Genomic DNA, 12131 nt, shown 5'->3' on the forward strand with positions numbered 1-12131 from the left:
TATTAAAAGGCACAGTCAACTATCCCTATTAAATTAAGTACAGTAGAATACAATTAAACCACCATCTAAAATCACCATCAATGTTCTAAAATGTCTAATGTCTAATCTAGAGTGTCATTTAAATCCATGGCATGTCATCCCGCCAGTCTAAAGTATCATTTAAGTCCATGGCATGGCATTCCGCCAGTCAGAGGAGGTGTTAAAAAGTCTAAAGGCGGCTGGTAGGAAGGACCTACGTAGGAGTTCATTGGAGCACCGTGGCAGGATCAGTCTGCCGCTGAAGGTGCTCCTCTGCCTGACCAGAGTGTCATGGAGAGGGTGAGAGACATTGTCCATGATGGCCTTCAGTTTGGCCAGCATGCTTCACTCGGCAACTACTGTTACTGAGTCCAGGCTGACCCCTAGTACAGAGCCCGCCCTCCTGATGAGTTTGTTCAGCCTATTAGCGTCCACTGCTTTCATGCTGCTGCCCCAGCACACAACAGCGAAGAAGATGGCACTTGCAACTACAGACTGGTAGAACGTGTTGAGCATGGTTCTACTGTACATACATCAAAGGACCTAAGCCTCCTCAAATAATAGAGTCGACACTGTCCCTTCTTGTAAATGGCCTCGGTGTTTCCTGCCCATTCCAACCTGTTGTCCAGATGCACACCTAAGTACTTGTACTGTATGACTAGACCATCTCGACATCCACCCCTTGAATGGAGACGAGGGTCGGCTGAGTCCTAAGTCCACCACCATTTCCCTGTTTTTTTCCATGTTGAGCTATAGATGGTTCTCAGCTTCCACATACAAGAATCAAATGTGTAGAGCTCAGAATGTACTGGTTGTTGACGGACGTCCTCTGTACATTGACAGGAGCTACAGCGGCACTGCTCTGAAGGCCAGGCCTTGCTCAACACCCTGTTGGTCAGCAGGGAGCAGGTGACCCCCTGGGGGGCTCCCCAGACGGAGGATCGAGTCCTCGAGACCGTCCAGCAGGAGTGGAGGCTGTATCAGAGCCGTCTGGGGGACACCAGGGCCCAGCTCAACAGTGCTTTGGCCAAGCTCAGGCAGATGGAGCAGAAGTTCCAGCGCCTGGACAGCTGGCTGAAGGGCATGGAGACCAAAGGACAACTGCGCAGCCATCGGAGGTCTGACCGTGCAACCAAAGATGCTCAACTGCAACTGATAAAGGTCTGTTGTGGTTCAAGAGGAGGACACTGTTATATGACACCTTATTCTAGTATTGGTGTGCTCGTTGAATATAAAGATTGAATTGTATCCTGGTGTTGTCGTTGATGTTTCAATCATAGGGCTCTCTAGTCAATAGTCATCTCTCTGTCTCTCTCTCTCTCTCTCTCTCTCTCTCTCTCTTTCTCTCCCCCTCTCTCTCTCTCTCTCTCTCTCTCTCTCCCTCTCCCTCTCTCTCTGCAGGGCTGGCAGGAGGAGGTGCTGGTGTACCAGGAGGAGATGGAGGGCTTGAGTGTTCTGGCCCAGCAGGTCTTGGACGAGACCCACATCAGCAGCCGGGTCAGCACCAGGGCTACCCAGCTCACAGCCCGCTATCACACCCTGCTGCTGCACCTGCTGGTACGGCCGACATCCAGACATCTGCTAGTTGATTTCATGGGAACCGGATCTGTGATTCTCCTTGTTTGCCTGACTTGGTTGTTTGTTTATATCATAGGAGACCATCAAACAGCTACAGGAGGAGGTGTCCTGTATCGAGGAGGCGCAGAGTGTCTTCAGTACCTTCTCCGACTGGCTGAGCACAGCTCAGAACAATTTCAGCACTGTGGCTATCAGGATTGACGTAGTGGACCGTGTTGCCATGGAGAGAAAGATGAAGAAACTGGAGGTACAGAATGAGTAGCCTTGCTTCAAGCAGCTACAGTAGAGTTGCACTGGAAATAATGCAGTTAGACTCCCAATGCTTATGGTGTTGCTTCTGCTTCTGCTCTGTTCCGAAGTTCAGAACGGTTCCAGGCGCGGCCTCATTTTCTAACAGGCCATATTTCTATGATGTGTCTCTCAGGCCCTCCAGGCAGAGATGGAGCAGGGCCACAGCTTCCTGAAGACCATGCGGGAGAAAACAGGCCAGGCATTTGCCTTCCTGGAGGAACCGGAGGCCAAGCAGCTCAAGGAGGAGCTGGAGGTTTGCCTCTCCCAGCTAGAGCGGCTAATGGCAGCCCTGCGTGCCGAGCACAGCTCCCTGGAGAAATGCATCTCACTATCCAAAGACTTCCTGGACAAGTACAAGACCCAGGCCCAGTGGCTGGCAGAGACCAAAGCTGTGTTAGACTCTGCTGTGGAGCCTAAAGCTGAACTCTACCAGAAGAAGGCCCAGCTGGCCAAATACAAGGTAGCCTAGACTTCTCCTGCTCAACTAGGCCTAAATAGCTTCTACTATTCATACTCTTACTGTATATTCACCAGTACTGTCTATGTAAAAAATATATTAATATTGTAACAGCTAGATAATTTAACTAACATTTGTGTTTTTCCCTTCATGTAGACTATCCAGCAGACAGTGCAGTCTCATGAGTCAGCAGTGAGGTCTGTCATTGAGAAAGGAGAGGCCCTGCTGGACACTGTCCGTGATGCCACCATCAGTGACAACATGACCAGGCTGCAGACAGACTACCAAAACATCTGCACTGCAGCCAAGGTAGGTTTTACCATGGTGTGGCGTATTTCACACCTGCTTTTTCTCACTTTATCAGATATATAAGGCACATACAAAATGCTCCTCATCTCATGAGGACTTTAAGTTGCCTCTACTCACAGAAGGCTTGTGCTCTGATGAGCCTACCTGGCTGTTACATCTGGTTGAAGAGAGGTCTGTTGTATGGCACCCAAGTGTAAGGAGAGTTTGTGTTTGATTGCAGACCCAGGTGCAGAGCCTGGTGGAGTGGGTGAAGGAGCATGAGGATTACAACAGCGAGCTGCAGGAAGTAGAGAAGTGGCTCCTGCAGATGTCCAGCAGACTGGTCACCTCCGACTCCATGCAAACAAGCAGCATGGAGATGGCCACACAGCAACTGGCCCGACACAAGGTGACTGCTGCTGGCAGAATCTGTATCAGAAGCAAAAAGAATGGGATGATGCAATAGTGACTGTCGATGTGACAACGAATCAAGCATTGCAAACATTCTAAATGACATTGTTTGGCTGTTGTCATGGTGATCATATTCATTTTCTTAACTCAGTCTGAACCAATATTTGTATTTTTCTGTGGGATTTTCAGGCTATAATGGAGGAGATAGCCAGCTTTGAGGAGCGCCTGACCAGTCTTAAAGGGAAAGGAGAGGATCTTGTCGCCAGCTGCACAGACCAAGTGCAGGCTAAGATCAGTCAGCAGGTCCAGGCACACCAGCAGGGCACCAGAGACAGCTACTCAGCCATTTGCAGCACCTCCCAGCGCGTAAGTAATACTGTAACTCTCTTATCTACTGTACCGTACCTGAGGTCAACAGGCATATTTGATTATTCCTATCATGAAGTGTCCCACTAACCTGTGTATGGCTCTTCTGTATATCTGTCTCCCCAGGTCTACCAGAGTCTGGACAGGGAGCTCCAGAAGCAAGTCAGTCACCAGGACACATTGCAGCAGTGCCAGACCTGGCTCTCCACAGTGCAGGATGAGCTGCAGCTGCATGATCAACCTCCCTCGGGCCTGCAGGAGGCGCTCAAACAGGTACTGACTGAGTGAACACTGCTCCCTGCTCTTTTTATAGCAGAACATTGGAATCAAGTGACACCCAATGTGTCATTATGACAGCCGTGTTGTGTAACTTCAACATTCAAATTTCCATGGTAACGAAAACAATGACTGTCATTGTTTTGGTTGCTGTTGTGATGCTAAGTACAGCAGTGCTTTTAATATTATGTATAACCTTTATTTAACCAGGAAGTCAACATTGAGGTTTAAACCTATTTTACAAGTGAGAACTGGCCAAAACAGGGTCAAATGGCAGCTTAAAATAAGTTAAAACAAGCAAGTTACGACAAGTCACAAACAAATTACTACAAGTCACAACACATAGTCACAGCACATACAACAAACAAACAAGCAAACAAACAGTAAGTAACAGCAAGCAAACAATAAGTAACAAACAAAACAAATAGCAATATTCATAATCACTACACAAAAACGAACATACAACATAGGCAACAGAAATCAATTAAGCTGACAACAATTAATGTATTATTTTAAAAAAGTACAACTAGTCGTAATAACCTCCTTTGATTTAAACTTAACTTAACTTAAACATAGATATTTTGATATTTACTAAGATATTGTACAGTGAATCACCACCAATATGGATTAAAGAATAGTATATGAATTGAAGAAAATAAAGATGTTTTGCCTAGTTGATAATTACATTATTATCTTTGTCTGTTCAGGTGAAGCACTACAGGGCCCTCCAGGAGCAGGCCAGTACATATCTGGACCTTGTGTGTTCTGTGTGTGACCTGTCTGATGATGCCGTGAGAGCCACAGCGGCAGAGGTCCAGCGGCTCAAACACACAGTGAGTAGACTGACCTTTCAATTACATTTAATAACCTTTCCATCTGACACACTTGTCTGAAATTCCCACAAAGGGTAACTTGATGCTATGCGTACTGTCTCAGATTGAGGAGAAGATGGCAAACTCCCAGGAGCTGTCAGAGGGCTGGAGGGAGATCAAGGAGCAAAAGCAGGAGCTCTCCGCCCTCTTCCAGGACATGGAGCAGCAGCTTCTCAGCCTCTCCCGGAGACCTGCCGAGCTGGAGACCAAGATAGCTCACAACATGCTCACTCAGGCTAAGGTCAGACGCAGTCACACACTCTCCTCCTACTGTACCTCATCTTATGGTTTTATATGCACACAAGTGTGTCTGTTGTGGTTTCAGTTCCTCCAATACAGTACAGGTGCATCTCAGAAAATTTGAATATTGAAATTTGGATTATTTTCCGTAATTTAATTCAAAAAGTGAAACTTTCATAAATTATAGATTCATTACACATGAAGTGAAATATTTCAATGCCACTGTTGGCTTTTGAGGTCTTTTCTTCTTCTGTTGCTCTGCGTTATGTACTTTTTTTGTAAGCCTTGATAAGAGTTGCAGCATCATCTAATTATGAACCACAATATTAATAGCCTTCTTGTTGTGATAGTCATTGATGAAATCACCCCAACACGGGATTGGAAGCGGCGACAGATGATAGATTTATTGTACAAAGATACAATCACATGGAACACTTGGATGTTTCCATAGTCTCTCTCTCTCCCTGCTTCTCTGCTGGCTGCGGCTGTGGCGCGAAGTCAAGGCCTTAGACTTCCCTCCCCGCATGGTCTTATCAGCGTGTCTGCCTGCTGGGAGCAGCGAATCTGTCCGGCTGAGTTGCCTACCGTTTCCAAATCGAAGTCTCAAGGTTTGGTTGAGACGTTAAATAGTGCTCTCCCGGCCCCCCCCCCCACGCCTAGGCCTGCCCGTTTAGGGCCTAGTGAAGCTAGATTGGTGGAGGAGTGACCATACAGATGTGTCGCCTGTCACTCTAACCTGATGTCTTAATCACCATTGGTTGTCAGTCTGGGTTGTGTCTGTTTATAGTGTCCCATAGAGATGTGCCATTGATACCCCAGAGGAGAGGCCCCCCCTGTGGCCTAAGTGTGACCTCTTGACACCCACTACCCCGAACGGTCACAGCAGCAGCAGCAGCTGTCTCCCTCACTCTATCGACTACACAGTGTCCACGTGAAAACAAACACATTAAATCAAATACATAGTAGTAAGCCTCTGTAGATGTTATAGACATTTCTCCCTAGATTCTTCACCACGCTCCATGTTATTTGTGCAAAAGGAGCCCCGACCCCGAAGTATTGAGTGTATAAATGAACATACTGGACATACTGTACAATCATAAATGTTAAAACAAAAAAGACTAAATATTTCACTTTGTGTAATGGATCTAATCTAATCGAATATTAATTTTTGGGGGGATGCACCTGTATATTCATTTCAGCACACTGCTTGTTTAAAAACCAATAGTGATTCCATCTTCCTGCTTTGTCCGACAGGAGTTCAACCAGCAGCTGCAGTCCAAACAGAGCATCCTTACCAAGATGACGGAGAGTGTGAGCAGACTGATGGGGGGCCAGGACTCCCCAGAACACACGGAGATAGGCCGTCTCAGCCACTCGTGGCTGGATCTGTGTCACCAGGCTAACAAGCTGCTGGGCCAGAGGCAGGAGGACCTGCAGAGGACCAGGGAATACCATGACTGCATCACAGCCATGGAGGCATTGTTTGAACAGGTGTCCAAGGAGTGGGACACTCTGGCAAGGTGGGGTTATGTCCGTATGTCTCCTTACAGTGCTCTTATCATATAAGTTAAATACGGTAGCTGGGTAAAAAGTAATCTATTGGTTTTTATTCAATTTTGTTCTATGAGATAGATACTAGATAGATACACTGTAGACAGACAGACAGACAGACAGACAGACAGACAGACAGACAGACAGACAGATAGATAGATAGATAGATAGATAGATAGATAGATAGATAGATAGATAGATAGATAGATAGATAGATAGATCTACCTATGGGCTACCTATCTCTCTATATTTTATTGATCCCAGAAGGAAATTACATCGTTACAGCAGCAGTCCACAAGGACAAACAAATAAACACACAAACAAGTTCATTAGATGTTTTTGTTTTCTTGCCAGAACGGATGCTGAAAGTTCTTCTGAACACTTGGAGGCCCTCAGAAAACTCGCTGTGGCTCTGGAAGACCAGAGAGGAACCCTGGAGGACTTGAAAGACCAGAGACAGAAGGTCCTTCACCATCTGAATCTGGACGACAAGGAGCTGGTCAAAGAGCAGATCAGCCACTTTGAGCAGCGCTGGGCCCAGCTTCAGAGCTTGATTGAGCGGAAGATCCAGGACTCGGTGATGACCCTGGAGGACATGGGCCATGTGGAGGCCCGGTTGCGAGAAGCACGGGAGTGGGCCGAGGAGCAGCAGCCGGCCCTGTCCGAAGCCATGAAGATGAGTCCTCCTCCAGAGCTGGCTCAGAGTTTCCTCTTCGACCACCTCAGCATCTGCAGTGAGCTAGAGGCCAAGCAGCTCTTGCTGGCCCAGGCCATGGCCGACGCAGACAGGGTGCTAGCCAACCTGGGACTCAGCGAGCGCCAGCATCTGCAGCAGCTGATCTCAGACACCCAGACTCAGGTGGAATCCCTGAGTGTACAGGTGGCCCAGCGCAGGAAACACCTCAGTAAGGCTTTCACAGAAAGGACACAGTTTCTGCTGGCTGTCAGCCAGTCCATCACCTGGGTCCAGCAGAATGAGAAGAAGGCCCAGGCAGAGGAGTACATCGCCCTCTTACCCGATGACTTGGCTAAGCAGGTGAGGACTTGTAGGAACATCCAGTGCAGCCTGAAGGCCTACCAGAGCGAGCTGACCTCTCTGTGGTCTCAGGGAAGAGACCTGATGCGGGATGCCACAGAGGATGAGAAGGCTGAGATGCTCACTAAACTGCAGGAGCTGCAGATCATCTTTGAGAAAGCCCTGCAGAAGTGTGGCCAGAGACTACAGGAGTTGGAGAAGGTACTTGTGTCAAGAAAGTACTTCAAGGCAGACCTAGAAAAAACATGTCAGTGGTTGAAGCAAGCAGATATTGTGACCTTCCCTGAGATCAATTTAATGAATGGAGATGAGGAATTGAACGTTCAGCTTATGAAGTACCAACAGATAATAGAACAAGCGATGGAGTATGAGAACCTCCTGCTCATCGTCCAGAGAGCTGGCCAGGAGATCCTGCCCACTCTGAATGAGGTGGACCACTGCTACCTTGACGAGAAACTCATTGTTCTCCCTCAACAGTACAACAGCATATTGGCTCTGGCCAGAGAAAAACAGGAGAAAATCCAGCAGGCTATTCTAGCACGTAAGGAGTACACCTCTTTCATAGACGTGACCCACAGAGCTCTGAAAGAACTCGAGGATCAGTTCCATACCCTGGGCACCCAACCTGTGGGCCTCCAGACGGAGGAGGTGGTCAGCTTACAGAGCGATTATAAAACTCTTCAGGGGGATCTAAGCAACCTTGGGCTGGCTGTCAGTGAACTGAACCAGAAGAAGGAAGGCTTCCGCAGCACCGGTCAACCCTGGAGACCCGAGGAGATGACCCAACTGGTGAGTCTTTACAACGGGCTGAAGAGGCTGATAGAACAGAAAGTGGAACATCTAGAGGACACTCTGGAGTCGTTCGAGGACCACAAAGCCATGGCCTTGCAGGTGGACTCGGAGCTGAAGGCCACCAAAGAGCAGCTGGTCAAAGTCAACGCAGAGACTCAGTCGGCCGAGGAGAGGCTGAAGAACTACCATGCCCTGGCGGGGAGCCTCCAGAGCGCCAACTCCCACCTGTCCAAGCTGATGGAGCAGATGGACAGCCTGGCCCCTCACGTGGACCAAGCCGCCCACGAGGCCTCCCGGGAGCAGGTGGTGCTGTGGCAGGACGAGCTGCAGTCCCTGCAGTCAGCCGTGGGGGAGCTGATTGAGGAGTGCGAGAACCGGTTTGTCCAGAGCAAAGACTTTGAGACTGAGGTGAAGAGGACACTGGACTGGCTCGAGCAGATCAGGGACGAGCTCGGCTGTGCCGTGATCGTGGACGTTAGGGTGGAGAAGGTCCAGGAGGAGATCAGGAAGCAGCAGATCATGCAGGAGGAGGTGCAGTCTCGGCTGAGGATTGTGGCTGCGCTAAGCACCAGGGAGAAGCAGAAGTACACCAGTGCCAATGAGCTTGTCCCGCCCCACGTGGATCTTAGCCTGGAGGAAATGGCCAAGTTGCAGGCTGATGTACAACTAGCTCTGAGCTCCAAACAGGTACAATCATCTCACCATTTGGTGGGATCAGTGAAATAGTTGTCATTATACTGTATAACGTTATTCTGTTTTGCTTTCATTTGATAAATATCCATATATCTACCATACCTCATCTGTCCTTTGCTCTTCTCTCCAGCTCACCCTGGAGCAAGCCTTGGCACTGTGTCAGAAGTACCACTTCAGGATGCAGTCCGCCTGTGAGTGGCTGGAGGACGCCGTGTCCTTCCTGCAGCAGGCCAGTCTCGGGGTGGACGTGGAGAACTACGAGGAGTGCCTCCGGCAGCAGGAGGACATCATGGCCACCGAGCAGGAGTTCCTCACCCACCTGGAGGAGCTGGAAGCCCTGCCGCCCCAGCTGGAGAACCTGGTCAACCCCATGGCCAAGGAGCAACTCCGGCTGAGCGTGGAGTCGGCCCAGCAGAGAGGCGTGGAGGTCAGGGACCAGCTGCAGTGTCACCACGACGTGCTGCACAGGTAGAGTAGGAAGACAGTAGAGACCTTTTGTGCCATGTGGCAGTGACAATCTCCCATTGTCATTTTAATGTATCTGCATGTCATTTAAGACGACAAGTATGTTATGGCAACTTGTCACTGTTCCATTTAGACCAGCTGTTCCCTTTCAACAAATGTTTGTATGGTCCCCAGCTGTGTGGCTCAGTGGAAGTCCTACCAGGAGGCCAGGCAGACCATCATCGAGCTGATGAACGAGGCAGAGAAGAAGCTGACAGAGTTCTCCACCGCTAAAGCGGCCACGAGCCAGGAGGCCGAGGACAGGCTGAGGAGTCACAGGGTAAGTAACAGCTACAGAACCAGGAAGCCAGACTATATATTCTGTTCATCAATAAAAGAAAACACACATCTTGTTTGGTGACATGCTGACCCAAGGGCATAATAGTAATACTATTAATATTATATAATGAATTACTATTATTATTATTATTATTGTTATTAGTATTGTGATTATTATTATTAATAATATTATTATTATTGTTAATAATAATCATAATCATAGTAATATTATTAATAATATCTCAAATTCAGAGAAAAGGTTGCACCTTCCAATGCTCCATGGACCATTGATCTTTTCTCTCAATTCTATATATTTTGTTCAAACATGAAGAAGATGTTGATGTTGGATAACCTTGCTGACAATAAATCCCCTTGTGTGCACATTCCCTTCTTTCTCCCCCAGTCCCTTGTATCAATGGTGAGCAGCTTCCAGGAGAAACTGACTGGTTTGGAGGAGCAGGCGTCCCAGCTGGAGCTGGTGGGGAGCGACGCCAGCAAGGCCACCATCAGTCGATCCATGACCACCGTGTGGCAACGCTGGACGCGGCTACGCAGCGTGGCTCGAGGACAGGAGAGGGTCCTCGAGGACACAGCCCAGGAGTGGAGGACCTTCAGAGAGAAGGTAAAGCAATGCCTTTCACGGGAACGGCCACAGCTGCACTTTGTGATTCATTTTGTTAACTAGTACTGTATACTGTGTGTGTGTGAGTTTCACGACAGTCAATTTTCTGTCTTCCTCCCAGATCGCGAAGCTGACGATGGTCTCGGATGAGCTGCAGAGCCGCCTCCCGGAGTGCGCGGTGGAGAAGGTCTCAAAGGCCAGCCTGCAGTCTGTGCTGGGGCAGCATGAGCTGCTGAGCCAGAACGTGGAGCGGGAGCTGTCCTCGCTCGCCCTGCTCCGGCAGTACGCCCTGGGCCTGCTGCATGACGTGGAGGTGCCCTCGCCCACCAACGGCCAGGAGGAGCTGCCCAGCCTGCAGGAGATCAGGGCTGTGCACGACCACCTGGAAAGGTAGGTTGGGGTTAATGACGTTGGAATCAGATCTGTCGATTGTGTCGAAGAGCCCAACTATCAAGGACTAGAATACTGAGAGACGGGGTTCGCTTCTGTCTGCTCCAGCATCCTTGTGCAGTCCCGAACCAGGCGCTCTCAGGCCGGCCAAGAGCTGAGGGACAGAGAGGAGGTGGAGAAGGACCTGAGTGTGATTAAGGCCTGGATCCAGGAGACCAGGGAGCTACTCCTCAACCCCACAACAGATATTGACACTCTACTGCAGGAGTTGGAGGTAATCAGTCAGCCAATCGTACCAAACCACAAAGACAACCCACTTATACAACATCCATAACTCATGAAGCGTGCCGGTCGACAAAGTACACCTGTTAAAAGAATAGTCGGTTGAGTGTCTTGTGCCTGTTGCTTACAGGTTGTGCATGGCGATGTGATCACCTATCGTCAGAGTGTGGATAAGATTGCCGAGCAGCAGCAGAGCAAGTATCTGGATCTGTACACCATCCTACCTTCAGAGATCTCCATGCAGCTGGCTGAGGCCTCCCTTGCATTGGGTGCCATTGAGGACCAGGTGGGCTACTGGACACGTATCGTCCATTGTTCCCCCATGTTTTCTTTTGTGGAAAAGATGATAACACTTTAATATTTGTATTTTATTTCCTCTTATGATGAATGCTCAAGGTTCTATCTAAAGAGAGAGAAATTCAGAAAACCAGAGACATAAAGGAAGACTTCAGCTCGAGGATCCATGACTTGTCTGAGAAGCTGAAAGGCGTCTCCACACAGCTCAAGGAAAAAACAACCGACGTTGACCATGCCAAAGATGAGACCAAGGTGTGAGGGAAATGATACGTGACGTGTGTGTTTCTCCTCTGGAGAATGTTTGTCAGGTTCTAAACAGACTGTCTCTCCTCAGAGTCTGTGTGAGGACTTGGACAGCTGTGGTCGGACTCTCTCAGAACTGGACGCCGCAGCTCAGGAGTTTGGTAGAAGAAACCCCATCCTGGCTAAGCAGCTGAGCGATGCCATCTCCAAGTTACGGGAGATCCATCGCCACACGGCCAGGCTTGCAGAGTGTCGAACCTTTTGGCTTAAAAAGGTTAGAATCTATACTGTACATCAGAAAAGGAATAGAAAACATGTTATTAAAAGCTGTGTGGACCCTAAGGCTTATTTTCATGTGTGTTGCCATTGTGATCATACAAAAGCTGCTATTTATATCACACAAAAGCGTCTATTTTTATTTCCCATGAATCATATTGTAGAGTAGTTCTGGTGCTACTATGTAGGTCTATGGTCCCATGGTGCATGTCTTATCTCTGCTGTGCAGGCTGGCACCCATTTAGATGAGTATAATGAGATGCTGGAGTTCATTGTGAGGTGGTCGGAGAAAGCCAAGGGCCTGGTGAGGGCAAACATCATCTGGAACTCCTCGGCTCATCTACAGGAACAGATAAGGATGTACCAGGT

At 48.7% G+C, this 12131-nt stretch overlaps 1 protein-coding gene across 2 annotated transcripts in view; it reads left to right on the forward strand.

The window, feature by feature from the left end:
• The window catches only part of syne1b (spectrin repeat containing, nuclear envelope 1b), a gene marked incomplete at its 5' end in the record, with an annotated part of 78660 nt that overhangs the window by 37618 nt on the left and 28911 nt on the right, over positions 1-12131 (forward strand). For both annotated transcript variants that reach the window (XM_084438205.1, XM_084438204.1), the window contains 21 exons: positions 862-1179; positions 1420-1575; positions 1673-1843; positions 2021-2347; positions 2501-2653; positions 2874-3041; positions 3233-3409; positions 3536-3682; positions 4393-4518; positions 4622-4798; positions 6052-6317; positions 6703-8863; positions 9000-9337; positions 9509-9653; positions 10056-10274; positions 10396-10664; positions 10773-10938; positions 11077-11232; positions 11343-11495; positions 11578-11760; positions 11992-12129. In XM_084438205.1, the coding sequence (XP_084294331.1) occupies positions 862-1179; positions 1420-1575; positions 1673-1843; positions 2021-2347; positions 2501-2653; positions 2874-3041; positions 3233-3409; positions 3536-3682; positions 4393-4518; positions 4622-4798; positions 6052-6317; positions 6703-8863; positions 9000-9337; positions 9509-9653; positions 10056-10274; positions 10396-10664; positions 10773-10938; positions 11077-11232; positions 11343-11495; positions 11578-11760; positions 11992-12129 (6114 nt within the window). The remainder of the gene's footprint in view (positions 1-861; positions 1180-1419; positions 1576-1672; positions 1844-2020; positions 2348-2500; positions 2654-2873; positions 3042-3232; positions 3410-3535; positions 3683-4392; positions 4519-4621; positions 4799-6051; positions 6318-6702; positions 8864-8999; positions 9338-9508; positions 9654-10055; positions 10275-10395; positions 10665-10772; positions 10939-11076; positions 11233-11342; positions 11496-11577; positions 11761-11991; positions 12130-12131) is intronic.

Source organism: Borostomias antarcticus, assembly GCF_949987555.1.
Source record: "Borostomias antarcticus genome assembly, chromosome: 5".
NCBI lineage: Eukaryota > Metazoa > Chordata > Actinopteri > Stomiiformes > Stomiidae > Borostomias > Borostomias antarcticus.